Below are 19,528 nucleotides of genomic sequence, written 5' to 3'. Positions count from 1 at the left end.
CCTTTGCTTTCTGGTGATCCAATAGCTTTCATTAAGGTTATTTCAGGAGCATGAGCACCTGACCCGTCACTACACCTCTGAAGGAAACATCTTTCCTTCCTCTCCCTCCTCAATCAGCCGATAACCACACTCAGTGAGAAAGCTGGGGCCCACTGAGCCTTTTGCTTCCTACCAAGTTTTGTTTTGCTTTTGAGACAAAGACTCACTAACAGCTCAAATTAGCCTGAAACTCAATATAAAGCCCACAGTGGTCTCAAACTCACAGCAATCCTCCTGGCTCAGCTCCTTGAGCATTAGAACTACAGCCATGTGCTACCACACCAAAAAAGATTTAAAACAGTGTCAACAGGAGTAAGATCACTGGTTAAGGAGCTTTGAGACTTCTAAGGAAGGAGACAAAGCTGTACCCAAAGACCTTCCACCTCTTACAGACAACTGACATTCATATGACTTGGTATGTGACAACATCCTAACATTATGTAACTATTATACACAATGGAATTCTTATAGTTGCATATGTCATAGGAGAACTACAAAAAAATTAAATCCAGAAAATTTTTATTCAATAATCCTTACCTTTTGTTGGACTGAAATTCTGATCTACAAAGCCCCTCAGTTCTGCATTTGTGGATGTCAAACCAACCTGAATAAAAAAAAATTAATACTTGGATCTGAGATATTATAGAACTATTTAATAAAATATTTTATATTCTCCACCAGAAGACTGCATCAAGTATTATATATTTAGTCTTATGAAATAAATTATATCATCCAGGACTACATAGAGAAACCCTGTCTCGAAAAAACCAAAAAAAAAAAAAAATATATATATATATATATATCATCCATAGGAATATGCTACTAAAAAGAAAATGTTTTTTGAAATGGGAAAACTAAGAATTTTACATTAAAAATTAATGGAATGCTACTTATGAGTAAATCCACAAATTTTTAAAATATTTTGAAGGCAAGTAATATGCAGCTGCCAACAGATAAATCACACTTCCATCCCCAGGGCTGGGAGCTTGGCTCAGCAGCAGAACACTTGCCTAGCATGTGCAATGCCCTAATTTGCTCTCTAGCACTATAAAATAAAGAGTATAAAATTATTTCCGCATTGCTCTTCTTAATTTCTAATGTTCTTAATCATTTCCACAATGTTTTTAAGAACTACCACATAAGTACCAAAAATGCCCTAAGTACAAGGACAGCAGCCTCAAGTCCATTTATCTGGGCCCACTGCTGTGTGTCTTGATCAAGCCATTAAAGTTACAAATTGGCAAATTAGAATGTGCTGCCAGTCTTTACTAATTCTGGTTGTTAGAAACACCCAAGAAGATAAGTTGCAAAGTACACAGCCACAGTACATGGCATACACTCTTTAAAATGTGTCAACATTCATTATTAGCTAGTACTATGTCTCAGCAATCTCTGCAGCAAGTGCATTTATAATCTCCCTTCAGATGGTTTATTTCACTTAATATAATATTTACAGGGCTACCTGGTATCATAGATAAAAATGCCAGTATCATAAAAAATATTTGGTTTTTGTTTTGGAGACAGGGCCTCATACACCATGGGCTGGCCTCAAACTGTATAGCTGAGGATTAATCTTCTGACCCTCCTTCCTCTATCTCAAGAACGCTGAAATTATAGGAATGCATGACTACTCTTGATTTGCTTCAGAGCCTAGGGGAAATCCCCATTTTGAAAACATGGCACACAGCTCATTAAGATGGCTCTGTAGATAAAGTGCTTGCTGAGCCAGCCTGAAGATCAAACCCACATAAAGGTAAAAAAGGAGAATAAATTCCACCAAGTTGTCCTCTGACCTCCACGAGTACATCCTGGCATGAAGATAGTCCCCCACATCATATACACACAAAATATATTTTTTATTTACCTCAATATTTGAGCCCAGGACAGCCAGGGCTACACAAAGAAACCTTGTGTAGAAGGAAAAACAACAAAACAAACAAATGTACAAAAACAACTTAGCTCAAAGCAAGTTGTAATACATGGACCCATTATTACTATACATTATGGTTTTATACACTAAAGAGTTGTTATCTTATAACATTACAAACTTGGAATATTCTGTAAACTTTCAACATTTCAAATTTGTAATTTGATATCTCAAAAGATATATTTAAAAGTTTTACTATAATAAAACGCATATGGTCTCAAATTATAATCCTTATCTTGTTATTTTGATACACATCTTACATTGTTTTTAAGAAATTTTTTATTTATGTGCATTGGTGTTTGTCTACATGTATGTCTGTATGAGAGCATCAGATCCCCAGGAAATGCAGTTACAGACAGTTGTGAACTACCATGTGGATGCTGAAAATTAAACCTGGGTCTTCTGGCAGACAACCACTGAGCCATCTCTCCAGCCCATTATTATTATTGGGTGTTTTTTTTTGTTTGTTTTGGTTTGGTTTTTTTTTTTTTTTTTTTTGAGACAAGGTTTCTCTCTGTAGTCCTGGCTATCCTGGAACTCCTCTGTAGACCAGGATGACCTCAAACTCAGAGATTCAACTGTCTCTGCCTCCCCAGTGCTGGGATTAAAGGCATGCACCACCACTGCCCAGCCCATGTCTACATTATTAAATAATCACTACAGTCATGGTAGTTAATAAATTCTTACTTTGTATGTGATAAGTCTATGTTCTGAGTAGATTTAATTTAATATTAATCTGTGCTGGTATATAACTCAGCAGGCTTTGACTTGCATGTCCAAATTTCTTGGTTCAATTCCCAGTACTGCACTTCCTCTCAAACAAACTATTCTAATACAGAACATAATGTTGGGGGATGGTTTTGTGCACTGTGTATTCAGATGCTGATTTCTATGCCCAGACATCAGGTTGCAAAGTCAAGCATCTCCGGTCTCAATGTTATGCAAAAATTGTTTTCTATCACTTCTGATTGGTTAATAAAAAGCTGGTCAGCCAATTAGCTGGGCAAAAGAGAATAGGATGGGACTTCCAACCCCAATCAGGTGATCCCAAAGAGACAAGAGAGGAAGGAGAGGGGGAGGGGGAGGGAGGGAGAAAGGAAGACAGGGAGGGAGAGGGGGAAGGGGGAAGGGGGAAGGGGGAAGGGAGAGGAGAAGGTAGAGACCATAAGAATGGACTGGGAATCAAACCCAAGAGTTCTGCTGAGCTGTCTCTAAACCCACAATGGACTATTTTTTAAAAACTATGTAATGTTTTACATTATATAGTCTCCATAAGCACATATTTGGTCTGTTATAATTTAATAGTTTAAGAGCTAATGGTTTCATTAATCAGTGATTAAAGTCCTTTACTAAGTGAAGTTTCTTTTTACCAAAATATTTCTATATACATTCAACACAGCCAAGTAATTCTGATATAATAGATAAATGATACCTAAAATAAAAATTTTATGACAGAAATTGACAGAGATATCTAGAAACTAGTTTCTTAATTCTATGTAATAGTGTAGATACTTTGCACTGAGATTTAAGTTTAGTTAGTCTTAAAGAAAACCTGCAACCAGGCTGGAGAAATGGCTCAGCAGTTAAGAGCACTGACTGCTCCTCCAGAGGTCCCGAGTTCAATTCCCAGCAACCACATGGTGGCTCACAACCATCTGTAATGGGATTTGATGCCCTCTTCTGGTGTGTTGGAAGAGAGCAATAGTGAATAAATAAAATAAATAAATAAATCTTAAAAAAACAAAAAAACCCTGCAACCAATAGTCATATCACGGCTCTCCTGGATTACTCACAAATACAGTGTTAAGCAGGCAAGTGAACATCTGTTGAGCTGTGTGCTATCATTATTAAGAAGCCCACCTGACACTAAGCAAGTGTTTCTGCTACAAAGAGAAAAGAAGGCAAAAATGTCAGAAATCTTTTAAATATATTCACCCCATGATTAATATGGGACCATTTAATATATATAATAACTTCAGGAGAGTCATTTTACATCTTTCTTATTATATAAAAATAACAGTTAAAAAAAAAAAACTCAACAAAAACCACATGTTCACATTCCAGACCTCAGTTACTGGGTTACTGTTAGGTTTTAACACCTGCTCTTCATGCCAGTTTCTGCAGCATAAGCAGCAAACAAATCCACAAACTTACATGCCCATACCTTAACTGTACAGTTAAAAATTAGATAAAGACCAGCTGAACCTCACTGTGACAGCCTAAGTTTTATCTTAGAAAGGTATTTTAAGCTAAAGTTCCTAAAAAATACTGCCAAAACCCATTTAATAAAGTACATATTAAATTCTGCTTTTATACTTTGTAGTTAAGACTCAAAGTACATTACTTAAAAACAGAAAGTTGGTTAGGAAAGGCATTTTAAAATATTCTCTCCCAGGCTGGAAAGATGGCTCAGTGATGAAGAAAGTATATTATACAGCACCCATGTCAGGCAGCTCACAACTCTCTGTAACTCAGGCTCCAGGAAATCCAGTGCTTCTGGTCTCTGCAGGCATGTGCACTCTGCAGGGCTCAGCTGCGCAGGCCTTTAATCTCAGCACACAGGAGGCAGAGGCAGGTAGATCTGTATGAGTTTGAGGCCAGCCTGGTATCATGAGTTCTAGGCCAGCCAGAGCTCTGTAGAAAGACCCTGTCTCAAAAAAAAAAAAACCAAACCAATCAAACAACAACAAAAGTATTCTTTCCTTCTATTTAAAAAAGAATTAAGGATCAGGATAAAGTGGTACTAACCCTTACTCCCAGTGCTTGGAAGGCAAATCTCTGTGAGTTTAAGGCCACTCTGGTCTACACAGTGAGTTCTGTTTGGGTTAGGAACCGGGACCAAGAGACTGAGGTGCATATTTTACATACCAAAGCAGGTTCTCCCAGCATTCCTCAGTCTCTACCTGTCATACCCTACCCCCAACCTTAAATTTTCCAGCCCAGGGGCTGGGCTGCCCTTCCCCCATCCAGACAATTAGGTCTCTTTGTCTCGGTTAGTCTGTCTCTGTATCTCTGTCCTCCGGCCCTTATGCCCTTTCTCTCTTTTCTCCTCCCCCACAACCCTCTCTCCCCTTGGCAACTCCTCTGGCCTCAATCCTTGGGGGCAGTAAAATCACCCAAAAGCAGCTTCTCAATAAACCTGCCTTTAATATAATCTAATCTGGTTTGAACTGACTCATTTCACCAGCCAAATAATCTATCCAAGTTCCAGGCTAGCCAAGGATAGTGAGATCCTGTTTCAAATAAACAAATAAAGAATTATAGGGTTGGAGAGGGTGATCAAAGGTGATCGATGCTCTTGCAGAGATCAGATTTGTTTCCCAGCATTCAAGATGGTGGAGCTTCCGACCTCCTATAATCCATCGACTTAGTGTCTATAAACATGTGCACACACACACACATGTATAGTCACATGTGTGTACACACACAACAAATAAAAGTAAATCTTAAAATGGATTAATTAAAATAAAAAAGGAACTAAGTGGGCATGGTGATATATGTCTGTGATCCCAGCATTTAAGAGGCTGACCTGGGAGGAACCCAAGATTAAGGCCAACCTTGAATACATGGTGAATTCCTGAACAGTCTAAGCAATATAATGAGATCCTGACTCTGAACAAACAAACAAACAAAAAAGAATATTTCCTTGAACAAGAGAAAAAAAAAGAACTCATAATTTATGTTATACTTTTTGCCTCACCAGATAAGGTATCTTCTCCCTAGGTAGTTCACTATAAATCTATAAATTATCTTAAGTAATTTAAACAAGTTTAATGGGTTTAAGCTATAAAACATGATGTAACATAAATATATATGAAATGATATCTGGGTATTCCAATGCTATACTACAATCTGTGAACAGTCACTAAATGTATGCTAAATAAAAATAACCTTATTTTTAACAATCAAATCATAAATAAGAATATTATAAACTATACCAATATTTAATATTTCTGATATAACTTGGAAAAAATTCAAATGAGATGATATGTACCTAAAAGTAAACTCTAACTTTCACAACAGGCAGGATGATTTTGGAATGTGATGGTGGTGCAGGCCTTTGATCTTAGCTTTCAGGAGGCAGAGGCAGGTGGGTCTCTGTAAGTTCCAGGCCAGCTTGCTCTACAGAGTGAGTTTCAGGACAGCAGGGTTACACAGAGAAACCCTGTCTCAAAAGAACTAAAATTAAAAGAAAAAAAAGGAAATATATAAATAACAGACCTGAATATTTTATATCAAACAGTTGTACATATTTTTATGGTCAAATATATGTTTTTATATAAAAAAACATATACTTATATATGTTTTTTATATGTTATATAAAAAACATATATTTGTTTTAGTTATTATTCAAATGCCAATAGCTTCCAGCTTCAACATATGCAATTTCCAAACAGATATGGAGATAACCAATAAATGCATAGAATATTGGTTTAACCTAACTAGTAATCAGAAAGAAACCACACACAACTTTTTGCTGATTAAAATGGCAAATATTAAAAATAAAAACCTGTAGATAGTACTCTTGCTACTGCTGGGCTCACTGCCCCTTCAACTCAAAACTTTTCCTTATATTTAACAAAAAAAAAAAAGAAGAAGAAGAAGATTTGTATGTGAGTGTGTGTGTTTATGTGTAAGCATAAACATAAACATTCTCATATATTACTGATAAGTAAATAAATATGCAGTCTTTAGAAAACACCATCTAGGAATATGATTCAAGGGCTCTTAGAACTGAGAATATAGTTCAGTAATAAAGTGCTTTCCTCATATGCATACAGTCAAACATTCAATCTCTACTACTATTCAAGAATGGGAGAAAAACAATGTCTGGAAAAAAATCATACATACTCAGTAATATGACTTAGTAATTTTCAAAGATTTTTGTCTGATAGAAATAATCTGGCAAATGAGCAAAAGAGAACAAAAATGTTTGAAGTCAAGTGTGGGGTATTTACCTATAATCCCTAGAAAGTGAGAAGCAGGAAAGTGGGTTCTGGGAGAGGGTAGATCAATATCTAGGGTACAGCAATATCCTGTCTCAAAAATTAAAGGCCAAAAAAGATGGCTCACACCTGTAATCCTACCAGTTGGAAGACTAGAGCCAGACAACTGCCAGAATTCAAGCCCGGACTAAGCTACATAGTGAGATCCTATCTCCAATTAGAACTCTTAGATGCCACAGTGGTGGCGCATGCCTCTAATCCCAGCACTTGGGATGCAGAGGCAGGCGGATTTCTGAGTTCAAGGCCAGCCTGGTCTATAGAGTGAGTTCCAGGACAGGGCTACATAGAGAGACCCTGTCTTGAAAAACAAAAAACAGCCAGGCAGTGGTGGCGCACGCCTTTAGTCCCAGTACTTGGGAGGCAGAGGCAGGCGGATTTCTGAGTTCGAGGCCAGCCTGATCTACAGAGTGAGTTCCAGGATAGCCAGGGCTACACAGAGAAACCCTGTCTGGAAGGAAAACAAACAAACAAACAAACAAACAAACAAAAAACCTCTTAGACAAAAGTGCTATTGCATGGTGCATGACAGTAATCTGAGGGTTTGTGAGGCAGAAGAAGCATGCATGCAATGCAAACCTGGTCTACATAAGACCCTGTTTCAAATTACAAATATGGCCAGAGAGATGGTTCAATGGGTAAACCCACTTCACACAATCCTGGTGACCTGAATTCAATTCAGCCACACAAAAGGAAAGAAGCAATTGCCGAAAAAGTTGTCCTCTGACTTGCACAAACACCCTACACCTACGCACCCAAACCCAACATACACACACACACATACACACACACACACCAAACAATTAATACAGATAGATATACCCACATAGTCAATTAGCACAGATATACCCAATCACAAATAAAGTTTAAAAATTTGTAAAGGAAAAAATAAAAACATTTAAAAATGGGAAAAACATGACTAATATTAAGAAACTGGTATACTGTTCATACCAAGGGTAACAAACCACCTCTTAAAATGTTATAGAAGTATTAAGATAACCAAAAGAATTCATTGTATTTGATATATTTTGGTTGATAAATGTGTAAACACTGTACATTATATATATATATATAATCATATATATATAATATATATAATATAATATATATAATTAGTATATATATATATATATATATACTAAACATCTTTCTGAACAAAATCATGCTAATAATCTATTGGCTAATTTTTTTCTTTGTCTTTTCTATTTTCTGTAAAAAAAAATTACAGAATATGTAAAAAAAAAAAAGTTTCACTGACAAAGCAAAAAATAGTACACCTTGGATTATATTTCAAATTCTTTTTTGTGAGACAGGCATGTTGCTGCATGTCTGTAATCCCAGCACTTAGAATACAGTTGCAAAAAGACTGTGAGTCTGAGAGGTTGTCCTAGCTAGATTAGCAAGACTATGTCTCAAAAAGAAAAAAATCTCTTTTGTATACTAGGTAAACTTTAAGTGGAATATACCTAAGTGTTTGGCCTAGAGGACTCATTGGATAGTAAGCACTACTTGAATAGCTGCAGAGACTATATGTCAGTACCTTATCTCACTCCCTTTGCAAAAGGGTCCATCCTATACCCTGCGTCATTCTGTAAGAAACATTAATAGGAGAGGCTCCTGGCCCAGGCCGAACACTTTTGACATTCCATTTCCTTCCACACACTGCTTAGATCTATGAGCCAAGCAGAGTAATCAAACTGCCTCTGTGGAATTTAAATTGGTTAGCAAAAAATTGAAAGTTCCTTATTTTCTTATAAACTGGTACTACAGGACCCAATTAAGACATTACACTACCATGTATACAGCCAAAAGATGGGACTGGGACACACACAGACACACAGACACACAGACACACAGACACACACACACACACACACACACACACAGATTGTATGATGCCAGTCTTTAATCCTCTCAATCTAGAGATATTTAAAGCCAGAGAACTCTAGACTTTTCAGTTATATTAATCTTTGCCTTAAATTGGGTTTTGCTGTAATAACTGGTTATGTTTCTTTGTTGTTTGTTTGTTTTGAGACATGGTCTTGCTATATTGCCTAGTCTATCCTCAAATTCATCTTCCTGCCTCAGCCTCCTAAGTAGTTGGGATTAGTCATACAGTTCCATAACTGGCTCCTTAACGTTTTTGAATAGGATTTTCATCATTCCTAATCATAAGTATGATATAAAAGGCAAAGGTAACTGCACATACACATGCCCACACACAAACACAAATGTTCTCTGTCCTCATAAGAGAAATGCTTTCCCAAAGAGTCTGCAATTAGAATGACAACAAAAGAGTATCAGACTGCTTTTTTCCTTTCCTGCATATTTCTCTCTGAATAGAGTAGTCCCTTAACATGAAGATAAGAGATAGAGAGAGACTAGCTATGGACCTAAAATGATCTCCAGTGGGGAGGAGGAAGAAATGAAGCGGATAGATAACATCCAGAAAGGAGTGAACTATAAAAACAAATACAGTTCCAGTTCCTGACAGACTCCAGATTTTGGGTCCAGATCTTTCTAGGGGGTACTAAATTCCTACTTGTGAATTCCTAAGACATTCCTTCATCTTTATAATAGCGATAAAAAGAAATGATAATTCAAAAAAAAAGGGAAGAAATTATATAACTTTTCCAATAGATCTAAAGTTTAGATGGTCTTGAGGGAATATCTCAGAGGATGTAACAACCTGCTTCCAAACAACATCAAAGCATACATATTTTCCTAAGCAAACACAAGAGGGGAAAAAAAAAAAAAAGCCAAAGAAACTAGAGATGTACTCAGTAAGGCCAAGTAACCCTCTAGCAACGGAAACAAATTTGTAACAGTCCCCAGAAAAGGAGCCAATTTGGAAACTTCCTAGAGATAGCAACTTGCAGCTGTTGAAAAAGAACAGCTTGGCACCAATCTACAAGAATCCCATAATGGCCATGAAAATACTGTATGCAATAGTATTAAGCTTATCTCACATAATACACAATCAAAAACAATTATAAATCCAGGCAATGTTTTGAATTTTGTTAACCAGAATAGTGAGAAAATCTGTATAGCAAAACAGCATAGGCTCACTTTAAGAAGTTGTTTTTAAAAATTACAAATACTTACATTTTTTGCCGTCATGTCAAACTGTATTCTATTTAATATTCTGTAAAGCCATTAAAAAACATACAAAAATAAAAACCTTCGTCTTCAACAGTTCTTTAAAATATCCTGTTAAAGGGAAAAAGAGGGAATAGTAATGTAATAATAGGCAATATTTATGTCACATTTACTGAGACATGTACTTGCAAGTGAATTGTCTAAATTAATCCTTAGAACAGCACCATGAAAATATGTATCATTTTTATCTCCACTCCAGATAAAATCCGGGGTTTAAAGCAGTGAAGTAATTTGACAAGTCAGCTCTGCTCTCAAGGGATACAGCAGAGTTACACTAGTTGCTTTAGATAATACACTGAAAGAAACATCAGGGCTTCATGGAGAAAGCACAAAATGTTCAAACACTGACAGACATGTGTCAAAAGTACACAGGCACCAACCTAAAGGGCCTAGAACTGCACAATGAGGCAACCAAACACCAAAATATCTTAATGATAGTAACAGGTTATAAAGCCAACCATGAAAACAATTAAAAGATAATGGAGGAAAATAAAAAGATCAATAGAATGCCAACTAGTAAGTATAATGATTCTACAGTTGGTGAAACTCCACCATAAACATCATAATAAGCCGATTAAGGTAAGACCCATCAACAAAGGTTAACCCTAGTTACCGAAATGTGCAACAAAGTATTAACATAATATTGAAATAGCTACTTATAAAATACCTTAACACAAAATTTCCAGTAAAGAAACCTGGCACACATTAGTGATCAAAGTTACTAAATGGCCAGCAATAATCAGACAAGTCATCAGGAGTCTCAAATGTGTTGAGATAGATATATCATTTCTGAGATATTACTGTCCAACATGCAAAACCTAACCAGGAAAAATATCAGAGAAATACAGTGAAAGATATTCTTCAAAATAATAGCCTAAACTCCACAATACCGTTAGTGGGGGGAGACAGAGAGAGAGACAGAGAGAGAGACAGAGACAGAAAAGCAAAAGAAGCTAAGAAAGCATCCATACTTAGGAAAAAAAAGAAAAATGGGGTAACTTTTAGTCCACATTCCACAGGATATGTGTGGGTTTTTTCCTTTTTTTTTTTTTTCCTTTTCCTTCTTCTTCTTCCTTAAGATATTGTTTTGCTACTGAGCCCTGGCCCATCTAGAACAGCCTTCTAAATGCTAGGATTACAGGTGCAAGCAGCCAGGCCCAAATTTCATTGTCATTTCTGAATATTAGTCCATAAACTAAGGGGTCTTTCTATATGTTACATATCCTTTATCTTAGGGGAAAAATAACCTAAGAAGGTGAGGGGCCTGATAACAAGAACTCACTTTCACATGAGACAGAGGAAATGAGAACAATAAAGCATGTATAAAATGTTATCATCAGGGCGTCTGGGCAAAGGCGGTCAGTAATTCTCTGCCCTACTTCTGTAGCTCTTTTCATTTTGTGTGCTTATTTGATTTTTGGAGAGAGAGTCTCATATTATTTTTCTTTTAAAATCACTACACCAACCACAGCAGCTCATGCCTATAATATCATTACTTGGGAGCTGAGGCAAGAGAAATTACAAGTGAGAGGCCAGCTTAAACCACGTAGTAACATAGTGAGATCCAGAGCAGCCTAAGCCATACAGTGAAATTGTGCCTCAAAAATAACTAAATAAACAAATAGTAGACTACCTTAAAACAGAAGTAAAGTTTATTAAATTTTAATATAGATTTTAAAGCACTAGGATTAAAAGAAAGGCACTCAAGATGAAAAAAAAAAAAAAAAAAAAAAAAAGACACACCTAAGAATGTAGAGATAGGAAAATCAGTAATTAAATGCCAGCCTTGGATGACAGCAAGTTCCAGAGCAGCCTGAGCTACATGAGATCCTGTCTCAAAATACAAGTGACCAGAGAGATGGATGAGAGGCTGAAGGTGTTTATTGAATAGCCCTGGGACCTAAGTAAAGGTCGAGGGAGGGACTGACCCCACACAGTTGTACTCTGACCTTCATATGCTTCATATGCATGCTGTGCCACGTCCACACACACTAATAAATACAAATGTCTTTTTCAATTTTTCCACACCCTTGCACATACAGCCAGTACGAACTGGACTCCGTGCGATATAAGGGAAATTCATAAAATAGAAAAGAGCACTTGAATGTATAAGAATATATTGTATATATGAAATTCTTGAAGATACATTTTAAAAGATAAATTTAAAAAAATTTTAAAAGATAAATAACATCATAAACATACACAATAATAGAAAACAAAAAATTAGGTTACTTTATAACTTACTAAAATACAATTATGACAGATAATTAAGTCTTTCCCACAGAAAACATGATTTTAACTCATTAAGTTTTATGAGCTTTCTATGTATAGATTCTTTCTATGTATAGATGCAAATATTATTCCCTATTATTTTTCTCTTGCTTAAAAAGTTGAAGGTGGCAATGTGCTCACTAAAATGCTCTCTTCTCTTTCCTCACAGATGGTCTGTCCATATAACGTATGACTTAATGCGGGCCAACAAGACATAAGCAGATACTAATGAAGTAAGCTAGCAGATCGGCTACAAGGATCTCTTTTTCTCTCCCTCACTGAGCCCAGAGCATGGCTGTAATGACTACAGCTGCTTGTCTCTATGCATCTGCTTCATCTTTGTGCTCAGTATTCAATACTGTATCATATTTCCTAAAAAGTAGGCTACTGAATGGCACTGTAGTATTCAAGCAAATAAAAAGAAACTGACACAAGGCTGGAGATGTAGTTCAGTAATTAGAGGGCTTACCAGGAACCTGGGTTATATCCCCAGTATCATACGGCGAGAAGGATAGTTAAAAAATTAGGAAGTCACCGGGCAGTGGTAGCGCACACCTTTAATCCCAGCACTTGGGAGGCAGAGGCAGGCAGATTTCTGAGTTCGAAGCCAGCCTGGTCTACAGAGTGAGTTCCAGGACAGCCAGGACTACATAGAGAAACCCTGTTTCGAAAAACAAAAAACAACAACAACAACAAAAAAAAAAAAAAAAAAAATTAGGAAGTTAACAGAATCTAACTATTTCAGAACACTAAGTAAGAAGCAACCAATAAAAAGTTGTTTGCCCACATCAATGAACCTGACAGAGTCAAGTGTAATCCTGTTTAGTATTCTCTGTATCTTCTTAGCAGAATTCAGCACAGACCGAAACCTTTAAATGTTGCCTAAGTGATAAATGCTTACAATAAAACCAAAGGAGCCTAAATGTTTATTGAAAAAATTTACCATAATATTTCTGTGCCTCAATTTCTGTTTTCTGCCAAGTATTAAAGGCATTTATACTATATTAAATAAGATGACACATATAAACTTGATAAAACACTGCCTAACATAGTATAAGCAATCAACGTCAGGGAAGAAAATCTCATTTCCCATGAAAAGTTAATGTTTCTTCTTCCAAAGTAAGTAATGAGTAATTTATATAAAGGAGAAATAAAAAAACACAACACAAATTGCAATTTTAAAACAGAGGGAAGCTGGGCAGTGGTGGCATGTGCCTTTAATCCTAACTCTTTGAGAGGCAAAGGCGGGCAATCTCTGTGAGTTCCAGCCAGCCTGATCTACAGAGCAAGTTCCAGAACAGCCAAGGCTACACAGAGAAACTCTGTCTCAAAAAAGAAAGAAAAGAAGAGAAAAGAAAAGAAAAGGAAAGGAAAGAAAAGAAAAGAAGGAAGGAAGGAAGGAAGATGTTTTCAATTACAATTAAAAAGTTAAGTATCTTAAATGCTTTTAAAACGCTGTTTTCCTTTTGTATTCACCAATGTTAAAATTACCTGCAAATTTTTCATATGTAACTTTAAATTTTCCAAACTGTTAAGAAGATAATGGGAGATGAAATATTTTCAGAAGTTGCTATCTTTGGCAATCCTGGTGAGTCTCAGATATAAACCAGCCATGTGTGCTGATGCATGATGTTTATCCAAACTCAACAACCGCACACTCCTTCCTTCCTGTTTCCAAGTCTTCTGTTAGTTAAAAACATAAGTTCTTCTTCCAGCTTCATGAGCACATTATGTCACGCTCAAAAAGTCAGTCTTTTGACCTCACCATCTGCCATGATCTCTTGTCAACTTTCAGACAATGTAGCTCCCACAGATGGTCTCAACATGCAAGCCCTTTTATATTCCAGTCACAATTTAGAGCCTTCAGCATAAAACCCAAGGTAATACACTAACCAAAATACAGGAAAAAGCAAGCAGTATCACTTCAATCATAATTTGTAGGTTTCTTTTATCAGCATATAAGACAAAATTCTAATAGTGCCAGTAAGAGAAGCTATGAAATTAAAGTTTATCAAAGAGAACATGTACATTGCTAATTTTAAATTCATTCTCATGATTAAAAGTTTCAAGTATCTGAAATAAGCCCTAGACATGAAACTCAGTGGTAGAGCTTGCTTAACATGTGGGAGACTCTGGATTGAATACCCAGCATCACAAAAATACATAATAAACAGATGAATTAATGAATAAATAACAAAGCCATACTGGGAGTGTAATCAGGTATAAATCATTTCCTAGGTTCTTACTGAGCCACTGTCCATATACCTTATTGATCCAATTTCACTACCTTTAAATGGGGAAAAGGTGTTATTACTCTGTGGGGGTGAGGGTACACATTTGCCATATCACATATGTTAAAGGAATTGGCTCTCTACTTCCACCATGTGGGATCAAACTCAAGTCATCAACCTTGGTACTAAGTTCCTTCACATATCGGACTACCTCTTTATTACTTTACTAGCCTTTTTATAATTCTTCATGTAACTTATTCCCACTGTCTCAGGGACTCTGTACAGGCTGTTTCTCTGTTTGAGAGTTTTATCTTGTAAATTCCTCTTCAGATCTCTTCTCAGGTATCCCTCTTTAAGGAAAATAATCCCTTTTCCTTCTCCCAGACTAGGTCAGAGGCTTCTACTTACTGTTTATTTGCTTTCTCTCTTTCTCTCTCTTTTTTTTTTTTTCGAGACAGGGTTTCTCTGTATAGCCCTGGCTGTCCTGGAACTCACTCTGTAGACCAGGCTGGCCTTGAACTCAGAAATCCACCTGCCTCTGCCTCCCAAGTGCTGGGATTAAAGGCGTGCGCCACCACTGCCTGGCTGCTCTCTCTTTTCATAGATACCCTGGGTTGCCAATAATATATTTATTAATGTGATTATCAGACTGTGGTCTATCTCTGCCAACTAAAGTGTAAATTCTATGAGGGCAGGAGTCCTGTTAATTTAGTTTACATATGTGTGTATACATTCATACATATACAATATATATACATACACATATATACATATATGTATGTATATACATACATAGTAGGAGCTCAATATTTAAGAGTATTTTTAAATACATGAAAAATCTATTCACTACAACTTAGCAGTGGAAAATGAAGACGAACATTTATTTAGCATATGCACACATCTGAAATGTCAGTAAGCTACAAACAGAATTCTGAGTATCACAGTCTCATCATAATAAACAAAAGGATTTTAGAACAACATACTTGTGTTTGATAACTTTTTAAAGATTTTTTTATTTATTATGTATACAGTATTCTGCCTGTATGTATGCCTGCATGCCAGAAGAGGACACCAGATCTCATTATAGATGGTTATGAGCTACCATGTGGTTGCTGAGAATTGAACTTAGGACATTTGGAAGAGTAGCAGCCATGTCTTAATGTCTGAGTCATCTCTCCAGCCCCTTGTGTTTTGGTAATTTTTAAAAGTTATAATATAAAATATATTTGTAGTAGAAAACATTAACTTCACTGGTTGAGAGAGAATCTCAATTTCTTCCTTCTAGGCTGTCTAGAATTCATTTTGTAGCTCACACTGGTCTCAAACTCATAGTAAACATCCTGTCTATCCCTACTAAGTGCTAGGATTAATTGCAAAAGAACCACATTCAGTTTAATTTTACTCTTAATGTAAAATTAATAAGACATAAACATTCATTTTTTTAAAGACAAGGCTAGGGAGCTAGACAGATGTCTTAAGAGTTAAAAGCACTGGCTCCTCTTCCAAAGGATCTGGGTTCAATTCCCAGCACCCACATGGTAGCTCATAGCAGTCTGTAATTCTAATTCCAGGGGATCTAATGCCCTCTTCTGGCCTCTGTGGGCAGAGGTACTCACGTGGTGCACAGACATACATAGGCAAAACACCCATACACATTATATAGATAGATGATAGATAATGAGAGAAAGACACAGAGACAAACAGACATAGAAAAGTCACAGGGCTAAGGACAAAGCTCAGTGGTAGCATAACTGCCTGGCATGTATAAAACCCACTGTTTCAGTCCCTAAAACACACACATGTAAGATAAAAAGAACCTCAAAATGGGATAATTTAAGCCACAAAATGAACATCAATCCTGGATTATAATCTGAACTATAAATATATGTGCATAAGTCCATAGTGATAAAAATAGATAATCTGAATAAATAAAAAACAAGACAATCCTGTATGTCTGTAATTACCTGTGAGCTCAAGCATAGTGCCTTATCTCTAGAGTTTGGATCCCCCTTTAAATGATAATTGTTTTCACTTGATCTTGCTTAGAGACAGATCACTTGTATGTAAAGCAAAAGGAACTTGCTTGTGTGCCAAGACAAAACTCATTACCACTGCTATGCATGCAGAAGAAAAGTAAACTATCTAGTCAAGGTCTGAAGAACATGTCTTTGTGAGATACTAGAAAGATGGGGACAGAAATATTCTCCTGTAGCACCAGGAAACTGGCTTTGCTTTTTCTCTCTGAATGAAATGTAACCTGGCTGATATTACATTGGTTTCAGATGCAGATAAACCTGACACAGATAAATTCTTAAATAAAAGCAGCATACACGACATTCCTTCTAAATAGTACTAAACTCTATGATCACAATATGATGAAGGGACAAACACATTTTTAAACTTTTTATTTTTTGGTCAGTCAAGATGGTTCAACAGGCCTGGAACCAACCTCTATGACCTGAGTTGGTAGGAGAAAAATCAACTTCCCAAACCTGTCCTCTAATTTCCACATATACACCTTAGCAGATGCACACCCATAAACATCAACTAAGTAAGTATAATATACCTCCACGACGGCTCAACGTGTAAAGGTGTTTACTACCAAGCCAGACAACCTGGGTTCAATCCACAAAATGCACAAGGTGCAAGCAGAGAAAGGATTCCTACAAGCTGTCCTCTGCCTCAGCACATTTGTGTACACACACACACACACACACACACACACACACACAGAGCACACATGTTCACACACACACAAAGCTAATGTAATAAAAGGAAGTATTGACCCTGTTCTTAAGGTTGAGCCATGTGTCAGGATAACATTCTATTGCTGAGCTATACTCTCAGCCTAGCACTATGCTTTTTTTCTTTCCTTTCCTTTCCTTTTATTTTGAGATTGGGGGGGGGGGGGGAGAATCTACACACAGCCCTGGCTGTCCTGGGACTCAGAGATCCTTCTGCCTCTGCCTCCCAAGTAGTTAGACTAAAAATGTTCACCACCACATCCAGCCGGCACATTGTTTAAAAAGAAAGAAACTAATTATTTTTATGTTCATTGCTTATGTTTTGTTTTTTTAAAAAATCCAGATTTATATAAACTTTTACACAAATCCTACAATGACAAAACCTAGTTAATATAATATCATAAAAAAACAATAATACTACATGTGTGCACTGAAATGATGCAAAAATGTTATTTTAGCTTTACTAATTCATTTATTTATTAAATAAATTATTCCTGATCATCAGGAACGTATCAAACACTGAATAGCAAAGACAAGCATTAAATGCCAAATATTAAAGGTGCCATGTAAAACAGTGACATAGTCTATGCCTTCATTGTGCTTACATTTTAACTATGGAAACATCCATCTACAAGTGAACTTCACAATTTACCACTTAGTGACAATTAACACAACTGCTAAAATGCACATAAAAGATAAATGAGAACATGGTGGTTTTATAGAAGACTTAAATTTGAGTTTGAACAAAGCACCAAAATAACAAAATACAGATATGCACTAAGAAAACAAAAACCCACCAAATGCTGGCTGAGAGAAAGGAGTACACTACAGCCAGGGGTAACAGCAGCACAGGGGGAAATCAGAGGAAGAACAAACGGGGCTGGTGCTAAGAGATGGGCATACAGAAAAGTGTCCCTTTTCAGATTAGTGGAAGCAGAACAAAGGTTTTAGATAAACAGCTTTAATATCTGATATATATTTCACATTTCCAAAAGTCTAAAACTTACTGGCACCCTAATTATTTAAAATTTTACCACATTTGTGTATATATTTACTTTGTGTATGAAAGAGGGTGGACAGAATGCATGAACCATAGCCCTACTGTGGAAGTCAGAAAACTGCCTTCAGGAGTCAGTTTTTTCCTTCTGTTTTATGGGTTAACTGAGGAATCAACTCAGGTCATCAGGCTTAACCGCCAGTGCTTTTACCGACTAAGCTATCTTGCTAGCCCTAAGTTCTAATTCCTTCAAATATTGCAATATCAATTATATTTGGGTTTCTGTTATTTTATTTGGAGACAGGATATTGCTATATAGCACAGGCTGGCATGAAACCCTCCAATCTTACTGCCTCCAACCTCTTCCTGCCTCTGTCTCCCAAGGGCTAAGATTATAATAGTAAATCACTATACTCAGCTATTTTCTTATTTGTTTTTGCTTCCTGATTTCCTAAAAGCAAGCAAACAAAGACAGTGTCACACAGAACCCCGGCTGACTATATAGCTAAGGTTTAAGCCAAGCTTAAACTCCTGATCCTCCTACCTTCAGTTCCCAAATGCTAGAATTATAGGCATGTGCTATCAGTGCTAGAGATGGAACCAAGAGCTTCCTGTATGTTAGGCAAAGCAATTATTGACTATCTACTTCACATACAAGAGCACTGAACACCCTAAACCTCACCATATAAATTCCCTAAAGTAAATTCTTCTCTCAATCTCTGGAAAAGCTGGGTATGTTGCGAAATCCTTTCAAGTACATGTAATTTTAACAGAGTATCAATATTCTTACCTAATGATAATAAAAGCTTAAGAAAATATATAAACGGAACATGAATATATATAAAAAGGTACATAAGCAAGTAATATTTTCATTGCCAATTTGACTCAAGATAAGTCACAGAACAAGTATGCATTCCTAAGTGTAATTCTAACACTTGACAAAAGAAGTTCTTAACCTGTGGGTTCCAACCTCCCTGGGGGTCATATATCAGATGTCCAGCATAGCAGAGATTTACTGTATGATTCAAAACAGTAGCAAAATTTACAATTCTGAAGTAGCAATGAAAATAATTTTATAGTTTATAGGGAGTTACCACAACATGAGGAACTGTATTAAAGGACTGCACCATTAGGAAAATAGAAAGCCACAGCTCAAG

General features: G+C 36.4%; 1 protein-coding gene across 29 annotated transcripts in view; it reads right to left on the bottom strand.

Annotated features, from left to right (window-relative positions):
- The window catches only part of Tfdp2 (transcription factor Dp-2), a 139,364-nt gene that overhangs the window by 100,980 nt on the left and 18,856 nt on the right, over nt 1-19,528 (bottom strand). For 7 of the 29 annotated variants that reach the window (XM_076917527.1, XM_076917528.1, XM_076917529.1 and 4 more), the window contains 2 exons: nt 10,075-10,179; nt 577-643 (listed from right to left, as the gene is read on the bottom strand). The exons of 6 other annotated variants lie outside the window; for them this stretch is intronic. In XM_076917527.1, coding sequence (XP_076773642.1) covers nt 577-643; nt 10,075-10,089 — 82 coding nt within the window. In that variant the 5' untranslated portion in view covers nt 10,090-10,179. Of the gene's footprint in view, nt 1-576; nt 644-1,903; nt 1,947-5,960; nt 6,146-10,074; nt 10,180-19,528 lie in introns of those variants that run through there. 16 more of the 29 variants (XM_076917541.1, XM_076917545.1, XM_076917561.1 and 13 more) reach the window with 6 other exon arrangements.

Source organism: Arvicanthis niloticus, chromosome 21, assembly GCF_011762505.2.
Source record: "Arvicanthis niloticus isolate mArvNil1 chromosome 21, mArvNil1.pat.X, whole genome shotgun sequence".
In the NCBI taxonomy this organism is placed as follows: domain Eukaryota; kingdom Metazoa; phylum Chordata; class Mammalia; order Rodentia; family Muridae; genus Arvicanthis; species Arvicanthis niloticus.
The sequence above is the reverse complement of the archived record's forward strand: the minus strand, read 5'-3'. Positions and strand labels throughout refer to the sequence as shown.